This window comes from Gouania willdenowi, chromosome 13 (assembly GCF_900634775.1).
Source record: "Gouania willdenowi chromosome 13, fGouWil2.1, whole genome shotgun sequence".
Classification (NCBI taxonomy): domain Eukaryota; kingdom Metazoa; phylum Chordata; class Actinopteri; order Blenniiformes; family Gobiesocidae; genus Gouania; species Gouania willdenowi.
The window spans coordinates 14,080,646-14,104,890 of record NC_041056.1 but is presented as its reverse complement, the minus strand read 5'-3'; the positions used below and the strand labels follow the sequence as shown (position 1 = coordinate 14,104,890).

Sequence of the window (24,245 nt, the reverse complement as noted above, 5' to 3'; positions counted from 1 at the left end):
GTGTCTGTGGGCCATGAAGGATAAGCTGTCTCATGGCTCTGTGCTGTGATCTGGGGTTTGGAGACCCCAGCTGTGGAGTGTTTGTCCACATTCCCTCTTCCAAAAAAAGATGCAATTCATATGCATGTGACTGTCATGACTGTTTCCTTTTTTGGGTGCTTATTTGTATTTTTAATTTTATTTTTATTTTTATCTTGCCTGCACATGCTGTCGAAGGTCAAAAAGAAGTGCAATCTTTTTGGTCCTTTTATGTTTGGAGCCATTGTCTGTATTTTTGTTGACATGTTGTATTTATCTTTGGGGGGGCGCAGAAATAAAGACAGACTGCTTTGTGACGAGCAAGCCCTTGTATAATTTGCTGCAATAGTTTATTTGGCGGATCTTAGGTGTTGCCATTGACAGCCTCTTCCTGAAACTTCAGGAAAGTGAAAGCACGTCCTCAGTATGTCGCTACCACTGAGAAGAGAAATAGATCAGTATCTGATACACCACTGGTGCGCACGCGTCCGAGCCTGTGCGCTTTAATGGTCCACCTGGAGGAGGGAGCACGAGAGAGACAGCGCGCGTTTTGGAGACGCTGAACGCGCGCACCGCCCTCTCCTCTCCGTGCCGTGGCGCAGAGATCCACAGATCCACAGAGCCGCCTGTTCATGCCGTAGCCTGCAGGCAGCTGTCTGTTTGTCTGTCTGTCTGTCTGTGCTGCGTCCCTCTGCTCCGCCGTGTGCGTGACCCAAACTACTGCAGACCTGCTCCGTTACACCGTGAGGTTTCTGTGTGTAAAACTTAAGGAAAAACGAAACTTGTGCGCAGTTTGAGAATGAAGGAGGATACCTGAAAGCTTGCACGCGTCTTCACTGACATTTTTGGGACTGTGACTCTTACAGGAATGTGGAATTCCAGTCTAACCCAGCGGTGAGTGCCTTTATTTCCTTTTTACTGTGACTACTGGTGTTAAAAAGGCACAATCAGCTATTCGTTTAGAGGTCTGTGTGTGAATCTAAATGTTCTCGAGTGAATCTGGCTTCTGTTGACAAGTGATCTTATTATTATTGATTATTTAAAAGGGACAATGCACATTAAATAAACAGACATGCTGTAAATGTCCAGACTCGTTTTCATCTGGTGTCCCTGGGCAGATTTTAAAAGGATACTTAAAGTTTAAAAGGTATTAAGATAGAGAGAAATTACAACATGACAAAAGGGAACAGTTATGACCAATAACAGAATATTAGTGATAAAACAAAGCCAGGACTAAAACTCTCACAATTGCCATACAGTAAATTACAACAGGAACACAGTTCAAACAAAATAGTTAATCCATACTTAAAAGAAGAGAAACAATGTGCAAAAGAGCCATATTTTATATTATAAACAGGGTTAGATGTGCATACCATGGCTGTGTTTTGAAAACAATGTGTTAAAAAATAAAAGTAATAAAAATAAATAAATCAAAAAATCTTGCTTTTGATTCTATATGCATCTCTCCTCGTGCAGAACAAGGACCACCCTCTGTCCCTGACACCATGACCTCAGTCCTGAACCTGACCTCCCTGCTCAATGTGACGGAGCTCCACAACCACACAAGAGGATGTTCTCTCACCAAGACGGGCTTCCAGTTTTATTACCTGCCAACCGTCTACATCATGGTGTTCATCACCGGGCTGGTGGGCAACAGCCTGGCCATCTGGATGTTCGTGTGCCACATGCGCCCCTGGAGCAGCATCTCTGTGTATATGTTCAACCTGGCTCTGGCTGACTTCTGCTACGTCCTCTCTCTGCCTTTCCTCATCTTCTACTACTTCAACAAAACCGATTGGATATTTGGAGACCTCCTGTGTCGCCTCCAACGGTTTATATTCCACGTTAACCTATATGGGAGTATTTTATTTCTCACCTGCATCAGTGTCCACAGGTACAGTGGGGTCGTGTATCCGCTCAAGTCGCTGGGTCGACTGAAAAAGAAAAATACCGTTATTACCAGTGCGTTGGTGTGGGTGGTAGTTTTTTTAAGTATGTCCCCCATCTTATATTATTCCAGAACTGGCCTGAAACGCAATGCCACCACTTGTTATGACACCACCACTGAGGATGAACTACCAGGTTATTTCATCTACAGCATGACATTGACTGTGTTTGGATTCTGTATCCCTTTCATCATCATATTTTGTTGCTACGGCATGATCGTCAAAGCGTTAATCTGTAATGATATGGACAATGCGCCCCTAAGGCAGAAATCCATTCATCTGGTCATTATCGTGCTCGCAGTCTTTGCCTGCTCATACCTTCCTTTCCACGTGATGAAAAACCTTAACATGAGAGCCAGGCTGTACTTCCAGAGCCCTGACATGTGCGACTTTAACAACCGCGTCTATGCCACGTACCAGGTGACACGGGGCCTGGCCAGCCTCAACAGCTGTGTGGATCCTGTTCTTTACTTCTTGGCTGGAGATACATTCAGGAGAAAGCTTTCCCGCGCGACTAAAAAACCCTCCAGGAAGGGGAACAATGTTTTACAGTCAAAGAGCGAAGAAACAGCACTTAATAGCTTGGCCGAGTACGTGGAGAACGGCGACCGCAAGCAGAACGTGACAGAGGGACTTTGTGTTATTGCGTGTTCGCCTTAGAATGGACTTTAAATAAGATAAATGCACTGTGTCGACTGAAAACTAACGGGAGTTTTTCTTTAAGAAGGTAGAAATCCCTTAACCCTGTGACAGACATTGCTTACATATAGGCTGTTGATGTTGGTAACTTATTTGTACTGTGCTCTAGGGCTGGGCAATATATCACGATTCAAGATATATAGAGTTTTCTTTTTTGGCAAGATAGAAAATGACAATGTTGCCAATATTGAGATATATCTCTCTTTCTTTTTTCTTTTTTTACAATCAGTACAAATCACATCATACAAGTATTATATACTGTATTATTCATACAGCACAGTCAAACAGTGTCCTTCTTTACAATGTTTCCATAGCACTTGAAATACTTGTTTTAGGAGTCGCTGCTTTCGTTACTTCTCAAAACAACATGAAATGCTCAGTTGAACTGGATTTCTGAGTCCATCCTAACCCAGACCTTCCTCTAAACAAGCCACACTACAGAAGTCACTCACACATGCTGTCCCTTATAGGACAAACACATATTGTGCAGCTGTTTGTAAATAGATGTGCCTGTGTTGCATTTGTCATCAGCAAATTTAACCAAGAATTGTCTTTCTGGTAAGACTTTATTCAGTTAAAAATATCAAGATTAATATCGTATATAGTCATTTTGAGAAAAAATATTGAGATATGAGTTTTGGTTTAAATGTATCATATCCTGTTGTTGGCCTTTGCTTGCTCCTTGGATATAATGATAAAACAGTCGAAGTTGATATGTTGCTCGAGAGGCAGTATGGCTCTGTTTATCATTCAGTTCTGCTAAATAGGAAAGTGAATGGATGGCACCTTCATCCACGTTTTGACTACTAATCAATAGCTATTCAGCAGGCGAGAAGCTAATGCTTAAAGAAAAGTACAGAGGATGTTGTTCAGTCGGAAAAGTAAATGCACTGAAACCTGAGATTGCTGCACGGTCGTGTCGTGCAGTCACTGTAATGCACTATGACCAGGCACTGACTGCTCGGAGAGTTACTTATCACTGCTAATTTCTTTCTCCATCTATTACTGACTGGGTGAGGAAGGAATGAAGTGGACTTCTTTCTCTCTCTGACAGCTCTGAGGTCAGAGTCTCAGCTAACCTTATTCTTACTTGTCTTAACTTTAGCCTTTATTAATTTAAAAAAACAAGAAGTACATACTAAATGTTGACTTAAGCGTTTGAAAGTACAATTCAGATCAGGAGTCTCAAACTCATTTCACTTCAGGGGCCACTTATAATTTAGTTTAATCTCAAGTGAGCCATCGCAGAAAAATATAGAGATTTTTTTTTTTTTTTTTCTAAAGCTAATTTTTATGACCAAGAGAAGGAGAAGAGATTCACTGTTCACTCAGAACACTTTGGATTACAATATGCTCAAAGATGATTATGGATTTTTGACCAATTGACGCCAAAAAAACCTTACATACTGCAGCTTTAAAAGAGCAATTTCAAAATGTATTGAGAAATATCTATAACTAAGGTGTAAAACATGAAGTCACAGATACATATTAGTCACTCCAGGATCTGTTACCTCAAAAGTCCTAGAATTTGTTCATCTTTTTGTTTCTTTCAGGAATTATTTAGCAAAAACTGCAGGGTTTTTTTCTAAAAGAAAAAAAAAGTTCTGTCATACAATTTGTGATTAAAATGACCGAATTTGTTTAACCAAAAGCAGATATAAATTTCAAGTCCCTGTAAAAAATGGTTACAGTTTCGAGGGACTGAGAAATCTAAAATGATACTTGATAATGATTTACACAATGATTCATGTTCATCCAACCATTTTCTGACCTGCTTGCTCCACTTTTCAGGGTCGCAGGGTAATGATTCATGTTTTAGTTGTTATTGGTCGAAACGTAATGTCTGAAAAAACAAATTCCTCCTGCGGTCCGAAGTGGAAGCTTTGTAAGGCCATACTTGAGTTTGAAACCCTTGATTTGGATTGTTTGTTCAAACCTGGTGCACAGAATGTTGTGATGTTCTAGATTTGCTCTTGTCCAGTGACACTCTCCTTACTCCAAGATATTTAGAGCATGAGTGCATCATCATCAAAGCACCACAGCTGGACGTACACTTACAGTCTCCTACTTACAAATGCTTTCATTACCTAGATGTTGGATTTTTGTGTAAACATGTCACGTAGTCACGTAAACTATTGTAGTTCCAGTGCGCTCTCATTTTCTACTTACTGAGATTAAAAGCAAAAAGTGATTGTAGTAGTTTTTTTTTACTGTGGTATACTCTGAGGAAAATGCAAGAAGTGTTAGATGTGATTAAAAAAGGAAACTACTACTTTGATTTTTATGACTGTTTGCAAATTAGATGTTTGTGAGTCGATAATTATCTGTGCCCCCACTCATTTGTAGCACCGAGGGTATTAAAACTAAAACACACTCCTCACGTACACTCAGTCATCAGATTTGTGATTGCATTAATATATTGAGGATCTATATCAGTACTTCTTAGTGAATATAGTGCACTGCATCTGTGTTGTGGCCTCAACTCTCTTCTGTTCTGTACTTGTTGTAAACATTCTGATGAAAGGACTGTGACGCTCTCTAGATATGTATCGTACCCAGGTCTGTGTCAATGTTTTTAATGTGTAATACGTATTCCTTTGTAAATGTGTAATGTTGACAGTTATAAGTGTACACAGACGAAGTAAATCAGATGTACATGATATTGTGAGCCACGTGTGTTTATGATTTACATAATACAACACAATGTACTTAATTTAGAATGTGTCACTTTTCAGCAGAGGCGTAAAGAGTGCTGATATACTCTACTCAAGTAGAAATACTGTTACTTGTAATAGTTCCAGTGAGATTCATTATGTCTTCTTTTTGAATAGTATGTTAAGTTGAGATTTCGTTCATTCAGACAAGGTTTTTCAGGACATTTTTATGTCCAGAAATGTTTCGACTGCTAGTCTTTGTCAGAGGAGTTCTGCTGATCGCCTTTGATGCTTCCTTTGAAGTTTCACTTGACTTCCATGTAATAGTTCCAGCGAGATTAATTTTGTTTTGTTTTTTTTAATAGTATGTTAAGTTGAGATTTATTTTGTTCGGACAAGGTTTTTCTGGACATTTTCATGTCCTGAAATATTTCGACTGCTAGTCTTTGTCAGAGGAGTTCTGCTGATTGCCTTTGATGCTTCATTTGAAGTTTCACTTGACTTCCATGTAATAGTTCCAGCGAGATTTATTTTGTCTTCTTTATGAATAGTATGTTAAGTTAGGGTGTTGTTTCATCAGGAGATAAAACATTTCCTGAAAAACCTTGTCGGAATGAATGAAGTCTCAACTTAACGTAGATTGAAATTGTACTCAAGTACAAGTAAGTCACATATAAAATACTCAAGTACAAGTAAAAAGTTGCTCAATTAAGCAGTACTCAAAGTAAAAGTTACTAATTACTTTAACCCTCTCCCACATTTATTTTTGTTAAAAAATCTTGCCATGGTTCCCTAAACATCTCATGTACGTATAAACTTAAAAAGGAAAAGATTAGATCTTGCACAAAGGCATTTCTATAAAATAAAGGTTTGTTAAAATATACAATTATTTTTTAAATAAAATAACACTAATGAATTCTATTCAAAATGAAAATGTTTCTAGCTCCAAGTTTAGCTAAATTTATGAACTCTGAAACTAAGAAAATAACCTGCATTCAATGGTATTTTGGCGTGGTGCATTACGTTTAATCTGGTTGGTCGGCTATGATGTGATGCATTTTATTTTTGTCTGGGCATTTAAATTTTTGTAGTTTCACAATGTCCATTGATCATTTTAAAACAAACTTTTTTTAAAACCTAAGTAAGTACAAGTAAAATTACTGATTTAGAAATGTACGTTTCAGCTACCGAAATATGTTTTCATGAAGACACAAATGCTGTCTTAAAGGCATAGAGACCTTAATAGTTATAGAGAAATGTGTGAAGACGTGTCCTAACTGCTCTTCCTTGTTCCCCCGCGCTGCTCTTTGACTCTCTCCTTCAATAGCCGAGAGGAAGTGAAGGGACGAGGCAGGAATAAAGAGTGCTACCTTTTACTCCTGGCCTATCCCAAGACCTTCTTTATGTTTGTTACAATAGTGAGGAGTTATTGATGCAGACAGAAGTGTGGAGCCGTTGCCAGGTCCCTGCGGCTGCATGCATGATGTGGGCACAGGAAACCCAACTACCCTCTTTTCACTGCACGAGGCCCATGAATACAAACAGCTTTTGATTTCCTAGCTTTGGGTTGCAAACTGCATATCTGGTCCAAGAAAGAGTGCGTGTGCAATGTGCAGCACTAGGCGGTTGTATGTGGTATTTCTGTTACCCGTTTGATAGTTGTTTTATTCTCACAAAGGAACCACTGTATCATGGACATGGATTTGGGCTTATAAATAGGCACCCATATCTTTGTCTCTGTGCCTTTGTTTACAATAGGGTGAAATCGGATTAGAATAGATGAAAGTAAATGTAAATTACCCTCAGGTAATTTTCAAATAAACACCCAGCATTTTAAACACTTTGAAAAGTAATGAAGGTATTCACCTTAGTAAAGAACAGAAAGACAAATTAATCGTTGGAACGAGGATGTAAATTCCATTTAATGTTGCTCGATTGAGCTTCCACAATAGAGCGGACCTCGATTCTTAAGGGAGGAGGAGGGTTAGGCATTTCTCAGGTGTTACCCTGGTGCAACTCCCTTGAATCATCAGAACGCATGCTCACAAACCAACTGTAATCACGTTGAAGGAGGGAAACATTAAATCATCAAGAACTGCTGCCCTGGAGGACAAGAGTTTGCGTTCCAAAGAGCAATTCTTGGTGATGTGTTTGAGGGATGGGACTAGAAAATTTATGATGATGTGTATTTCAAGTGGTCAAATACATGGATTGATTTATTTGAATATTGAAAACTTTCCCCGATAAAAAATCACTCTTATTCAAAGGCGGTGAATCTACTATAAATAGAGAGAGAGAGAGAGAGCGAGAGAGAGAGAGAGGTTACAGAGTGAAAACCTCCACCAAGCCCCTAATCCCCTCTTTGTCAGATATTGGCAGTTATCTGAATCAGTGATCCTGATCATAGTACAATGATCATTCACATTTTAAAAGCTTGGTAGAAATTTCTATCCTCAATAATAATATAAATAGATTTAATTTATAATGCGCTTTTCATTCCAAGGAATCTCAAAGTGCTACATTCATAAACACAATAAAACTACACAAGATTTAACACTTAAATGCTTTTCTAAACCAATGTGTCTTTCGTTCAGCTGTAAATGAGTCCAGACTCTGCACTCCTCTGAGCTCCACATGGAGGCTATTCCATAGCCGGGGTGCAACCAAATAAAAGGCTATATCCCTCATGGTTCAGAGCTTAATGGAGGGAATCTAGAGGAGCCGGCTGCTGGATGATTTCAGGGTGCGGGTGGAGCTTTGGAGAGGGATGAGTTCTTGTAGGTATGATGGATCATAGCCATTGATACATTTATGGGTGAGAAGGAGAGTTTTGTATTGAATATGGAAGAGGACTGGGAGCCAGCGGAGCGAGTATAGAATGGGAGTGATATGTTCATACTTGCGTACTTGCATTAGGATTCTTGCGGCACTGTTCTGAATGTACTGTAATCTTTGAATGTTTTTTGGAGGTGATCCCATTAAAAAGTCCATTACAGTAATCCAGTCTTGAGGAGACAAAGGCATGGACAAGGAGAGGGTGAGGTGAAATCAGGATGAAATTTGTAATCCAGATGAAACACGGTGAAGTTGTTGAGCAACCAACCCAACATAACTCAAATTTCATAAAGATCAGGCAATTACAAACCGTGATATATATTTCTGATGTTTTGCCATATATTTTTCAATTTTCTTTAAGATGATCCAGAATCAGTATATTGATCCAGATCCCCTTTAGAATTTAATGGAATCATTCATGGTGTAAGGTCTACCTTTGGTTAAAATTTTGTCAGAATCCGATAAGTACTTTTGACGTAATCCTGCTAACAGACAAACAAAAGAATAAATAAATGCAAGTGAAAATATATCCTCAAGCTGTTAAACTGTGGCAACAAAGTTTTTTGTTTCCCACTGAACCGTGCTGATGGTGAGGGGACCATAGCTCAATCAATAAGGATAGCACAATTGAAACACTGAGCTCTGCTATCAAAGATTTATGGTGAGACATCACCAGACAGTCCCCATCCTTCATCATGTCACAGTTTGCTTGGGGCCAAAACCAACCGGAATTGGACACAGAACAGAACACAACCTAATTAAGATGCTATTAAATGGTCCAGACAGAGTGAAAACACAGCTGGGTTAAAGATGGAAACTGTATTAAATGTATGAACTATACTTTATAGTTCTAATAAAATGCATACACTATTTATTAGTTAATTTGTTAGATCGTTTGTGTTTATGTCTATGCCTTAATAAATTCAGATTATATTAAATAAAAAAATACCCACCACGCTCAATACCTGGAAATGTTGTTGAAAATATAAACTTACGTAGACTAAACAACCCAACTTTAGGAATTTCTCTTCATTTCAAAATATCCTTATTCAAAAAGAGGTCCCTCCCATCTGCTCATGAAATGAAACCCAGGCTTCGTTCTGAAGTCTCACCACAAACCGCAGGTCAGTTCAGGACAAATCACACCTATTTAATAAAAGCAACAGCCAGCTTAGAAAGAATGAAATGTGTGTGAATCCACAGAAGAAGAAAAAACGCACAGAGAGGCTGCGTATCATCTTTGACAACTGCTGGAGCACTTTTATTCACAACCAAGAGTGTTAAGGTTGGTCATTTGTGTCAAGTTTGAAATTTGAAACCGGGAACCATGGAGGAGTCCTGCAATGGATGAGAAACATGTGCTTTGATTAGCAGGAGTTCTAGTGTAGTAGTGTGCTTATCTCTATATGCACTGAGATCTACCTAATGAGGGAATCTAGTGGTTACAGCCTAATGTTTTACAGCTCACTTTTTTAATGCACACTCATTCATGCATAAACATAGCCTACCTTCTTGTTATGTTAACACTGTGCGTCATTAACGGACAACTATATTGTTTACATGACGTAAAGAAATGCTTTCATTTCCTTTGCTTACATAATAAAACATGAAATCCTTATCTACAACTTGTGCTTTCATAAGCACTCCAAGCCAAACAGGTTGAATGCTTCTTTCTCAACTGAGCATACAAATTGTAATTTTTGCACAACATAAAGCATTTTGTTGCGCATTACTTCAGCAAAACGAGTCACACTCTGCAAAAAAAGACAATAACAAAGTTTTAGTACGCCTCAAAGCTACAAACAAAAACAAACTGAATTTACGAGGAAAAGCAAGGAACATATTAACTCCATTGTTTTGATTGAGTTGGATAGAATGAAAAAAATCATGTTAAATATTTTAGCAGCATCCTATGTTGTAGTTTTTTCTATACACACACTGAGTCTGATAGCATGACATGACAAATACAGCCTTCGAGTATGAATGATCAGCTATCAGAAGTACCTCAAACCCTGGGGGGGTGGATGGTGACTGCCTTTGACATTAAATGTCACCAGAGATGAAACAGTGATGAGTATCTTTGGGGGTGATTGGCTTGGCTGGTTCCTGTGGCGTTGGCCTACTTTGACCCAAAGAACTTATTTTTATGTGTGGATGGACATGAGTCTCACCCTCTCGATTGAAAACTTGAAATGAGAATATATTTTTTCAATTGTCTTGACTTTAACAAGAGGAAACAACACAAAAATATCTATGAAACAAACACAAATAAAAAATAACTTTGAAAACAAACTTAAATCATTGGATATTGAGCACAAATAAACTGAATCGGTGACTGCACCCAAATTAAAATGTAGGATTTTTAATTAAAACACAAGTCGGTAACACTTTACTGGAAGTTTTATACATAAAGGCTGATATTACTCTGTCATTATTATAACATAACACCTGTAATTAGCATGAATACGGTGTCATGAAAGCTGTCATTATGTGTTAACCCTAACCCTCCGTTACCCTAACCCTAACCCCCAATTTCCACTGGATGCGGCTCCGCTGCGGGAGCTGATAGGTTTCCACTTTAGTCTGTGTTCATTTCCACCGGGTTCCGCTGCAGTGCGTGTCTGCTCCTTCCCAGCTGCGGTAGTCCGGTGCCCTCCGCCAGATATACGCAGGACTTCTATTTTTGGCGGACACCGGTGCACAACGTATCAATCAGCACAGAGCAAATGAAGCTAAACAGGAAATTAAGCACGTACTCCGCAATAAAATATCAGGTTACTTTTCAAAATAAAACACTTCAGATTATATTTCAAGTTACTACATCACCAAAAAGTCATTATGTGTAAAAACAAAATCACATTCCCTTTATTGTTTCCTCTCATACTGTAACTGCACTGTAAACTGCATCAACTTAGATTTAGTTCATGTTTTAATGGTGCAGTTTTATCTCTTCTCTGTTGGCTGTTGCTAAAAAATGTGGCTATGACAAATCCAGAGTCTATCCTTCTTCTGAACACTGACCTGTTTATCTGTTTATTGTTGCATTTATAACACATACATTTAACTCCTGTGTCTCCTGTGTTCACCGGAGTGAACCGTGGCACACTCAAAACGCAACCGGTGGGGATTACCGGACGGCGGACAGTGGGGAAAAACCGGATTAGTGCCTTGGCGCAGTGGAGACGTATCCAGTGGAAACCCCCAGTAACCCTTTGTTACCCCACTAGATCCCTCCACCTAGCCCAAAAAATGCCAACATAGCTCCAAAGGTGTCATAATTTAGCGAACGACACTTAATGACAGCCTTCATGACATCTTATGTTAATGACAGATAATGACAGCGTAATGTCAGCCTTTGGTACAAAACATCAAGTAAAGTGTTACCCACAAGTCTATACATTTTACAAGATTTGATATGATACGACATCCATGATGTATTTGGCGCCATATAAATAACTTTTGTTTAATTGAAATAAAAAATAAAAAATACTCTCTTGTCTAAAGTTCTTTACAATGGCCTTGGAAACATTAGGTGAGGCAAGGTTTTTGTTCAGCTGGAAAATGGCGTCAAGAAGACAGTGCATCACTCCTTCAAACACCTTCCACAGAATCATGGATGCATGTTGTTATGAGATTCCCTGAGGCATTTGTTTTAAGAATACATTTGAGTTGGACTGCTGCCACAATCATTGCCAGTAGTCCTGTAATGCATACAGGAACAAGGATTAAATGAGACTGGAAAAAATGAGTCTGAGAGGGTGTGGATAGGCCATGGTCTATCATATGATCAATATTTCTGCAGCCACTCCTGTCTGATGCTTTTTCTGCTTCCCTTTGGCATTCGCATCAGTCAGCGTGATCGATCGGCATATTGATACATTAATGATTCCCTGCAAAGATTATGTATATAATCTGAATCCATTTAAATCATACAAAGAGGGATTATGTGAACTAATGACTGAATCTAGCCCTGTGGGTGTTTTGTGAATAAAGGCAATCCTAAATGAAGTTTTCATTTTCAGTTATCCCACAAAGCAGCAGTGCAAACAGCCTGGCAGCATTGGACGATGACAGGCCTGTCAGGCAGAGCAGAGGAGAGCTGGGCTCTCTGATAAGAGGCAGGAGATAGGAAGCAAAGCTGGGAAATAAACTGGTGCTAAAAAGAGGCTTAAGCTGCATGGGAGAGTGAGGAAATGATAAGAGAAATCAAGGTATGAGAATAAGAAGCTGAGAAGTAAGAAAATATCCACTGTGCAGTAGGTACCAAGTGCTGTGTGCAGACAATATGCTTGTGATGGGAACCAATAATGAAACAAAGGTGCTTTTATATTAGAAGCTACCCAAGTATTACAGTCGTCTGCTCTAAAACATCCGTTATTCTTGGCATTACCTGAAGTCTTTGCCTTCATTTGTATGAGACATTGTGCTACTTATTATGGAACAAGGAACAGCAGCATTCAGCCACCTCTGATCAGACCAGCTGGGCTTCAGAACTGAATCCTGGCATTGCTCAGTAGAGTGTGTATAATGTCCTATTTGTGTGTATTTTTTTTTTTTTTTTTACTGCAACTCCCATTTTCTCTGTGTCCAAAAACAACTCAAATGGGGCACAATGAAGAAGACACCAGTCAATCACACAGAAAGCATCAATCAAATAAAGCAGACATACAGAAATTACACAACATTTACGACTAAAACCAAATCAGGAAAACTCAAATCACGCTAACACTTGTTAATGGATAGTAGGCGGAAACCAAAGTACACAAATATATGGTCATGTGACATGTCTGCAAACCAACTCTCCTCTTGCTTCTTCTTGGTTTCACCAATGTTCACACTATTGGAAAGTATTTTCCACCGGTTTGGTGAGTAGTTCGATATCACTGTTATCGTATGTGGTTTAGAGTACTCTCGCCAAAAAAAAGCCAATTCTATTCTTGGACAAGCTGAATTTGCAATGTACATTAGCAGGCAGAGGAAGGTAAAAAAAATCGATTGATTAGTTTTTGTTTGGATCTCGAATCATCAAATAATTAGATTTTTACAGAAACATGTTTGTTCTGGATAGCTTTAAAGCAGTGTGGTTTTCAAAACATTCTTTGTGCTGTCTTTCTTTCTTTGATGTTTGATGCTCGCATAAGGTTTTCATTTTTTTTCCTTTTGATCTGAAAGTCAAAAAATGTTACAAAAAATAAATAAATAGATAGAAAAACCATCTTCTTCTTCTTCTTCTTCTTCTTCTTCTTCTCACATTAAGACAACTCAACTCTATATCGGTTTAGCCTCTCAATAACTGCTATGATCACAGCTTAACAAACACTTGCGTAATTAGTGTATCTACTCTTTTGTTGGTGTTTGGTAAAGTGAGCGAGTGTTTTTGGATCCTCCCTTCTGGTAACAGAATAACAAGTCACTGTAAACCATATATTTTGACATAAAAAAACCTAAAGGTAATATCAATATCTGGTATTACAAACAAAAAGAGAGAGGAGTTAGTTGATACAATTACAAGTAAACTAATGAACTTTCAAGCCCAAATAAATACCTGAAAGTCCAATTTGAAAGTCTGCTTTATAAATTTTCTTTTAAAAAGTTGCTGACAGTAAATCTCTTTTGAATCTGACTCCTACAGCTAATTAGTATTAAACTTTGTCTTGAATTTCTTAGAAGTTGGTTTTTAATTCTGTTTTCACTTTCCCCCTTCCTATTGCTTCACACTGTCAACCCGTTTGCAGTTGATTCACAGTCACACTGACAGAGTATTCTTGTACTGTCATATGTTGCACTTCTTATTTTGGTTCTTAAGTGTTAATGATCCACCACCACCATGACGCTTGTTATCAGAAACCGACTCTCACAATGGAGGTGTGTTCTGCTTGCTCATTAGACTGAGAATCACCTTGTGCTCCTAACAGGTGGCTCTCAGAGATCTCACTCTTTTATAATAGTTACACTGCTGGCTTAGGTTTGTTTAAACTGTTCAATGTACTAAGGGAAGGTTTTGTCATTCACCGTTACATGCAAACAAGAGTGTGTCAGTGTCTTTCTGCAGAGCTTGAGTCAGACAGAAAATCATACAGAACAAACACATTGACTGTGTTCGAAATTGCATACTTACATACTACACACTACAAACTCAATGAGTATATACTATCTCCTACAGTTTTTCTCAAACACATTTTTGCTCAAGTACCCCCTTTCTCGTATTTGTGAATCCAAGTACCCCCTTAGTCCGACTACAACATTTCGCTTAGAAAACTACAGTCCCCTCCACAAGTATTTTGGAATGGCAAGGTCAATTCCTTTGTTTTTGTTGTGTACTGATGACATTTGGGTTTCAGATCAAAACTAAATTAATGTGATACAAAAGTTCAGAATTCCAGCTATTATTTCTTGGTATTTACGTCTAGATGTGTTAAACAACTCAGGACAGAGCACCATTTGTTTGAACCCACCCACTTTTCAAGTGAGCAAAACTATTGGAACATGTGACTGATGGGTGTTTCTATTTACTCAGGTGTTGCCTTTTAGATTGATTGCTTAGGGCCCATGTCACGCTAAATCGACTTTTCTGTGCTTTACACATCATAAATGTGCTATTTGGGCTTCATACACATGCCCAAAGTGGTTTTTTCATTGATCGTCACCGTGCGGGTAGAAGAAAGAAATTGTCCCGTAATTGTCTGGCGAATCCTTTCGGAACCAGGGAGGGACATGAACAGAATGCTTGAGCTGATTGGGGTTAGCGTCTGTCCACCATGATTTGTTTTAGCCAATCACACAGCTGAGATGCTAGTATGGCTACAACAACAACAAGGCTTCACTGGTGAAAACATATATCTTTACCGTCCTAAATTGCACAAAGCGCTTCTCGCTGTTGATCATTCAAAAAAGAAATGCTGGATTCTTTTAAAACCGAGTTTATAGCAGCTTCCAAACGTTCATCCTTCTGCGTCTACATCTTTCTGTTTTTTTATTCGGAGCTATGCTAATAGTGGTAGCCCAGCTAGTTCGCTACCAGCAACTGCGCATGTGGCAGTTTTGCTTTGAGGCTTCTGCTTTCGTCACACCCGGATATCCCGCCCTAAACCACAACACTGCCTCATGATTGGTTTGAACCGGTTCGGTTCACTTACAAAGGGTAAGGGCGGGAGCAGCACAAGATGGATACTAGTATTTGTGAACACCAGGAGAATCTGGCAGGCAAGGTTACCGCCATTGTGCTACTGACTGAGCCCTATTTACAAAACAGTTAAAAACTACTGGAATAAATGAAGAGATGCTTTTGTTTTGAAAAGGGGATGTTTGCCTTTTAACTAGCTGGTCCCACAATACTCGCAATGCATCATGGGGGGTTGAGTGTGACTAGTGTGCCCACCGTGCATACTTAAAAAATGTCCCGATACATCTTGGTGTTTCCTGCGCGCTCAATCTTTCTTTACTATCAAATTGGAACGCAACAACATACTCAATTTAACTTCAGTATGAGTAGTACGTTAGTGTGCAATTCAAACACAGCCATTTAAATCTTTAAATCCATCTTGCTCCACCTTGTAACTCTTTAATGCCCTGCATGTATTTCAGTTCTATGGACACACTTGTGATGCATACACAAATATCAACAAGCCTACACAAGATTGCTCCCACTCACTCCACATGCACTCTTTTCTCCATTATCCATTAGCAGGAGGAGGCATTCATCTGCAGAAGAATGAAGCTGACGAAACACTTTGCCCTCTGAAAGTGCTGCACCAACACAGAGCAGAACCTAATCAAAGAAAGTTACCAGACAGCAATAAAATAAGTGTTTTATTACATCCAACAGCATATTTTGTGTTGCCAATTTCACCTGTAACCTCTGCCACTTAATTAAAAATTGCCTTCATCCCCTCTGCTGACCTCTTTAAGGGATTAGTCAGTACGTTTCCAGACACCTTTCATTCTCATATCTCTCTTCATGCTTTTGTCCCCCCTCCAGCCGTGTTGTTTGGATTTTATTATGCCGCGCTGCTTGGCTGCCTCGCCCTATTAATCCCAGCAGTTCGCTGCGTCTGTCCGTGCAAGCTGTGCAGTCGTACAGCTCTCAGTGTTGGTTGGAAGTATGAGAGTTTGGTGGAAACAGAATGTCTGCTGATGATTAATGGTGTGGGTTAGGCAAGGTGCGAGATGCCACATGGGCACACATGTTTGTGTGCTTTCACACGTGCTGATGTTTTAGATGTCCATGTGTGCAAGAGAAGAGCTGTGTTCAGAAATGAGTTGTTTCTCACTCGGTACAAAAAGGAAAACAACCAAAGACTGCTGCAGTATTGGAATTACTTTGAACATAAACCGCATCCACCCATAGCTTTTTTTTTTTTTTTTTTTTTCTGTTGCACCAACTGTTGTGTTTTGATGTTGTATTGAGTTTTTTTTTTTTTTTATTGCGTATGAATCACTCCAGGTTTATACTCATACGAGTGCATGCTTGACGGTGTAAGATGACCCACTTGTCCTGGATTCCCTGCTAAAATTATCTAAGTAGCTGCCGTGGCTGAGTGGTCATAAGTGCAGTTCATTCAGCGGTCGCTCTTGGTCATGCCACAGTACCTTTGAGCAAGTGAAGATAGTCAAACCATAGTTACTTATCGATCATGCAGGAAAGGCTATGAGTAGCTTTGCAGAGAGTCACATGGGGTCAAGTCAAGAGGTTTTTGGAGGCAGAACATTTAACAGGACAGATAACAAGTCATGTGACCTTCTGCCTTTTATGAACATCACCAAACATGATATTTTTTACTTGTGATTGCATATTTTATGAAGAATTGTCAAAATGTTTATCTTTTTCAATAAAGGTTACTTTTTTGACTTGCAAAAAATAAAATGTGTAAGAACCACAGGTTTACGCCAGGGGTTCTCAACATGGGGTCAGGACCTCATTTGGGGTCGCAAAAAACTATGAGGGGATTGCCAAATGCCTTAAAAAAAATTAAGAATATTTTTTGAATAATTTGAGCCCAGTTTTACTTTTTACCCTTTTTCTGCAACAACACCAAACTTGCCATAATTTAACCGATTTTCATCACTTTTTCTTGCCATATTTTTGCTTCTTTTAATCCAATTTTCTGCACTTTTAATCCAATTTTCTGCACTTTTAAACCCTTTTCACCACTTTTCCCACCTAATGTTGCATTATGTTGACCCTTTATTGTAACAATCTATTTTCTCCCCATTTCAGTTTTTATTTTATTTTATTAATTTTTTTTTTTCTTGCTTATTTAACCACATTCATGTCATGTCCATTTTTTGCCAGTTTAAACTAATTGTTCCCACTAATTGTTCCAATATTGATACTTTGAACAATTTTACCACTTCCTTTTTGGACACACTAATTTGCACATTTTAATCAATTTCTGTGATTTTTAAAATCCCACCTTTTCCACCATTTTTGGGTTTTTTTTAACCCATGTTATTTCTGATTAAAGCAAGGATTAACATCTTTAAAGTCTGAGCAAAGCAAATTCAGCCATTTTCTTCTAAACACATTAAATAGGTCATAAATGTATTATTTAAAACACGTAAAAAGACATTCAACCATTTAGAATTTAAATGTGGAGTTAGGCTTTTTATTTTTGGCCAATTTAACCACATTCACAATATGTAATGCCCATCATTTGCCAGTTTAAACTAATTTTCTCTACTTTTTAAAATGCTAGTACGCACAATTTGCAACTTTTAACCAATTTACTGTATGTGGTTTTGGTCACTTTTTGGATTAAAACAAGGATTTACATCTTTAAGATGACTATATATGTTGCAAATAATAACTGTGGATATTATTCAGGTAAATAAATAAATGTGGTTATTTCAGATTCATAGAACAATGGACCATCATTTTGCTGACTTTATGGATGGACCCCAAAAAAGCTCCACCTTTATTCCCCCTTATAGATGGCCCTGTCTCTACATGATTGTTCTGGAATGTTCACGTCTGAGTTCAACCACCTTCAGGTACAGTGGGGGTCTCTGCTCTCTGGAACCTTTATTTTGGGGGTAAAGTTTGAGAACCTTAGACAATTGGGAAATATCTAACTATCTATTGTTTGTACGTTTAAATCCTGTAACCTATATTTTATAATAACCAGATGTGTTCAAACTGTGTTCTACAGATTTTAAATGTATCACTTCTTCTACAAACCTGGATATAATGTATTCTGTGTGTGTGTGTGTGTGTGTGTGTGTGTGTGTGTGTGTGTGTGTGTGTGTGTGTGTGTGTGTGTGTGTGTGTGTGTGTGTGTGTGTGTGTGTGTGTGTGTGTGTGTGTGTGATAGATGAATCGGTCTCGTTGTGTGAGCAGCAGTAATTACATTTCTGCTGGAATTTAGTCCCTTCACTTTTCGGCCACACTGATCTGTACACTTCCCATTCTCCCAGAATGACATCTGGAACGACAAAAGCCCTTCACGTCCGCCTGAGGACTTTACAAAAATCGCTGCGATCTCCCGAGGCAACCTTCAAGCTCCAAAGCATGAAGTGAACACAGTCGCTCACAGCCGAACTCTCATTAAAAACGAGCTCCCCATCAAGCTCCAGCGAGGAAGTGAAAATGTCAGATGCATCTGTGTGTGATGAGGATGATGATGGTGACTGTGACTTTTAACTCTAAACTTTAACCCCCAGGACTGAGCTAGATAGAGCTGTATGTATTATTAATGATGGCTAAATTCCACATGAAAGCATGGCTTTGTGGAGTAGATGAAAGCTCCTGTGTCTCCTCTGCCACCGTCACCCCGTTTCCCTCTCTCTGCATTCTTTGGCCTGTCATGTCCTATTCTATTAAACATCTTCCTCTGTTTTCAGATTCATTATGGGATCAGCTTGGTTTAACAGATGCATGTCACAGTGTCAGACACTCAACTGCACAGGCAGCGTTGTTAGTGGGTCCATATATAGCACAATGCCAACTGAATTCTACTTGCAAAATATGAGTAAATCAAAGTTGAAATATGGTTAGGCAGAAATATTGAATTCATGTTTAAGCCTGACATTTGAATTATGCAAAAAGTGGTCGGTGACTTACATGTCGAATCAACGTTAGGTGTTCAACCATAACTGATACTATATCATGGGTCTGCAACCTTCACTCTACAAGGAGCCATTTAACCTCATCTAACCTGGATTAAAGTCCTCCTGGAGCCGAAAAATACCTTCTCAATGAAGACAATACAGTGTATTAAATTCTATACAGTTAAAATGATATAGAATAATGTTTGATTTATATTGATCATGTAAATGGCAACTTAAAAACAGTTTAAAATAAAATGAAATAAATTGACATCAAGAAATAAAACAGTATCTTGCATCTTCACATTCGTACACATCTTAGTTGACATGAACACAATGTTATATAAAGAAATTTTTTTTTTTTAGTTATTGTATTTGAAAGGCTACAAAAAGTAACTTGAATTTGATTACACATGATCATGTGTAATTGCTCATTTCTTGCCACACATAAAGAACTATTGAAATTGTTTTTTTTTTGTTTTTTTTTGCAGAGGCTATTAATGATTAATGTGCTGGTGGTTATTTGTCATTAATCATTAATAGCCTCTGCAAAAAAAACAAAAAAAACAATTTCAATAGTTTTTTTTTAAAGCTATAGGGAGCCATGGCAAAGAGCCAAAGAGCCACATGAGGCCCCAGAGCTGCAGGTTGCAGACCCCTGTACTATATCAATGTTGATTCAACCATCATCTAAATTTGGATTTACATGCACATTTTAGTTTATTTTATATTGAATCAATATTGATTCAACCATCATCTAAATGGTAATCTGCATGTACGGGTTGATTTTATATTTAAGGCCCTGTAAAATCTGCGTTAACGGAATCGCGGACGGAATCACAAAATCGACCAAAGAAAATGGTTAAACGTTGAAAAGTACAGAATCAACATGAGACGCCGTCACCGTGGGGCGAGGAACATTTTTTTATGGGGAAATGTTCAGCGGAGCGCTCATTATGTGCACTGCTCTCCACCCTCCTGTCCTAGCTGCATTAAGCACTGCTTAAAACACCCAAAAACTCTAAAATTGCACAAAAATGAGCAAATCATCACTGACACTTAAATATAGAGCCACCAGTGCCTGTTTAACTTTGCTGTGCCTGTAAAATGCCATCTTTTCTCATGTAGCACAGCAGCACTCTGTGAAAACTGATGTATCCTTGTGTCCATTTATTTTTGTTTAATCATTACAGTCTGGAATGATGTCATCAGGATCATTTAAATTAGGTTAATTTACACTAAGTTGATCAAAACTTAAACAATAAACCTGATCAGATTCAGTAAACTGTTCTCATACATTTTTATATGACATGTATAATTAAAAAGGAGCAGTCAGAATAATCCATGTCACTACAACTTAAATCTACCTTTTAATTGTATCTTACTTTATTTTTGACAAACATTTTTGTTTAAATATGTTTTGTTTTGGGTTTTTTTTTTGTTAAAAACTAACATTTTCTGAAAAAAAAAAATCAATATTTCTTAAAAAACGGAAAAAAAATAAAAATAATCCTTTATAGGGCACTGTATATTGAATGAAAGTTAAAGAATCAATATTGATTTTTGTACATTTAAAATATTAAACTTTTCTAAAGCCATTTACTATGTGAAGCCCGTTAGAAAACCAATGAGTTTCTGCTGAAATGTGAATGAAATTACAAGTTTCTTCATTTCGTACTGGCGTTAAACACACACTATGTTGGCAGACGATGTGTATTAGGTCGTTCAAAACTATCTTACTTTACCATATTTTAAAAAATGTGTGAACACAAATTTAAAAATGACAACATGGCATTATTATCAGAATCAGAATTAACTTTATCAGCCATGTATGTGGACTGTGCTCTCTTTGAACAATGTAAACATGAAATAATAACAGTCAACTAAAAATATAAACAGTATTAAAGGACTAATATATACAAGACTAAATAGGATAATATAATGCGATAATATAATAGGATAATAGAGCAGTGGTGCAAAGGGATGAGGAATTAAACATGAGTTAATTCTTTTTCAGTATTTACAATAAAGAGTGAGCTTAGATGAAGATTTACATTAAATAATATACGTATATGTACATTCACAGTGACAGTTTAGTTTCAGGGTTAATACACAGCAACAGGTCTGACACTCTTTGACTGTTTAGCGTTGATCAGAGTCACAGCCTGGGGGAAGAAACTGTTCTTATGACGGGTTGTTTTGGTGTACAGTGACGTTTAACACCTGCCGGAGGGGAGGAGTTTGAACAGTTTGTGTTTCCTGACCCTGGATAGGTATAAGTCTTAGATGGGGAGCAGTTCGAGTCAGGGTTTGAGTCACTTTGGTTGTTTGGGATGCATCCCCTTCCCGCTCTGGCGCATAATGAAGCCACTTATCGATAATTTGGCAGTAGTCCTCGTCAGTCAGCTTTGTGTGAAACTGCCAAGCAGCAGCTGAAAGACACAAAAATGAGAGTATTTTGAAGCTTCACACATCTATAATTTCAGGTGAATTTATAGATGTGTGAAGTTTCAAAATACTCTCGCGGTTTGAAATATGCAAATGGTTTTCGGGTTGATTTCAAGGTTGGCCTAGAGGAAACTTTCAATATGGAGTTTGCATGTTCTCCCTGTGCTTGCATGGTTGTGCTTTCTGGTTTCCCCTCCCACAATCAAAACGTGTGTGTTAGGGTCTTTGATAAGGTTTTCCAAACAGTAGCCGCTGACATGCAGACATGTATTACAGACCAATAAACCACTATTGACGCCAGAAACATAACAACAATGGGAGAAAATAGTCATTATTTGGTTATTTTTCTGTTCACTTTTTATTTTATTTTCTCTCACACATTAACTAAAAAACATAGATGTAACTTTTTAGATCCAGAAAAAATTAGCTGAAAACTGTATTAAGTATAAAAAAAAAATTTAAAAAAATGGAATTTATTTTTGACAAATCCAGTTTAGTTTTAGAGGTAATGCACATTGTACCCATTTTCCCAATTTTGTAAAAAAAAAAAAATAAATGAAAAATTAGACCCATTTTGAGTTCTCGTGATCAGATTTTTTTTCCATTCTATAAAAATCTGTTTTTACATCTATCCAATTATTCAGCGTTGGTATCGTCTGTGTCATCTACTTTTTAGTCAAAGCTGTTTTACTTGTAAGCAGAATTTGTATTAAGTATTTATTTCCTTTTATAGAAGATGAAATAAAGAGCTTTTCTGAACAAAATCTTTGAACGTTCCAAACCATTTCCTGTATTTCACTATACAAACCCAACACATTCTCAATGCATTCATCCATGTGAAGGAGCTGTAACTGTACTATGAATTCACATTGTTAAATGTATGTCTGCTGCCTCCTCATGGAGACCAGCTGTCACTGCGCTGAGAGCTTCCCTTTGACCTTTTACCTTTATCATTATAGAGCTGCAAACTAGATCAGTTGTTGACCCTTTTAAATGTTTTTAAACAGGCTTTATTTTACTTCATTTAATTTGCACTGTTAATAGGTTTTACTTATATACAACTTCTAGTATACTGCAATGTAAAGCTTTTTACATGTTTTTCTTTCTTTTTTAAATTAAAACAAAAATTTTTAATTTGTTTTAATATCCTCACAATAAGATTATTATTATTATTATTATTATTATTATTATTATTATTATTATTATTATTATTATTATTATTATTATTATTACTTCAAGTGGCCCCAGTAAACTCTTGCTGTGTGGGAACAACTGTGCATGAGTTTATTTTCACTATAAACGTGCTGTATGTTAGATTAATATGGAGTTTCAGAAATATAATCCCTGTTTGAATGTATGATTATTGAGGGAAAACCTGCTGAGTGCTGTTCTTTGCAATCAAATATCTTGGGCATATATCTTTTATTATTATTATTTTACATTTTACTAATTTACTACAACCTTGAATACGCAAAATTCTATTTGGTTTGTATTATGGTATTTGGTCATTGGAGTGAAAAAAAAACTGATTATAATAAAGATGTGGTTAAAAAAAAAATCTGTCAGGTGATGATGGCCAACTTTTTTTTTTTTTTGCAAGAACAGCTTATCTAACCAACTGAAAGAAGAAGTGGCACACTGAAACCGGATGTGTCTGCTGTTTCTGGGTAAAGGTTGAATTAAATCGCTGCCTCAGGTCCTGCTATTAGTCTGGATAGGGTTTTTTTTTTTTTTTTTTTCTGATGGTATTTATTTAATTGTATTTATTTGGTTTATTTAACAGGGACAGCGTAGCTTTCATTAATATCAACACTAAAAATGTACCAGATTTAACTATAAGGCTATTTTTCATCTGCATTAGTTTTATAAAAACTCAACACAGACTAAATCATCACTATTACACTATATAATGCAATATGCATGAGCTTTTTCTGAGCATTAAAGGATGATCACCAGTTTGAAAACCTTTGTGTGGTTCACTTGTGCATTTTGAAATCTAAACATTTTTAAGATTAAAAAAATAAAGATTAAAAGTAGGTGGATGAAAGTCCAAACAAACCTTTTAGTCAATCCTCTTTAAAAGGTCATAGATGTTATTCTAAGTGGGGAAAAAAAGGGGGATTTCATTGTTCAGAATCAGCCCAGAGGTCTCAGATATTTTAATTAGTCTCAAATCTCTCTGGACCAGGAGTAAAGATAAGAAATCTGTCACAGTGTCATGTCCATATTCACCTTTGACTGCGTGGGTCGCCTAAGGACAGTCCTCTGGCTATTTCAGGCTTTTTCAATTAGAGCAAGACTTGGATGTGAGTTGAAAGTAGTATGAGGTGAGGGACAAAGAGCCCTGAGCCCATGGTGGAGCAACAGTATCCAGACAAAGGGGTTCAGCTTCAGTAGGACTTTAAGTTCTCCAAAAAACAATTTATTATTCATCACCGTCTTTACCAACAACTACCAGGGAAACGTGTCGTAATAGTCAAAAACAGTTTATCAAATGCTTACCTTCCTTTTATTCTAATACATCACTTTTACTGTAAATTTAAATGATATCTAAGTAAGTCCTAGGTTAAAATATCTGTTGTCAATTTTATCTATGAATGAG

The 24,245-nt window shown here is 37.5% G+C and overlaps 1 protein-coding gene across 1 annotated transcript; it reads left to right on the top strand.

The window, feature by feature from the left end:
• The first annotated feature begins 484 nt into the window (after positions 1–484).
• p2ry1 (purinergic receptor P2Y1) lies at positions 485–2,889 on the top strand. Its single transcript, XM_028465619.1, has 2 exons — positions 485–912; positions 1,495–2,889. The coding sequence occupies exon 2, from the start codon at positions 1,524–1,526 to the stop codon at positions 2,622–2,624; it is 1,101 nt and encodes a 366-aa protein (XP_028321420.1). The 5' UTR covers positions 485–912; positions 1,495–1,523; the 3' UTR covers positions 2,625–2,889.
• The last annotated feature ends 21,356 nt before the right edge of the window (positions 2,890–24,245 follow it).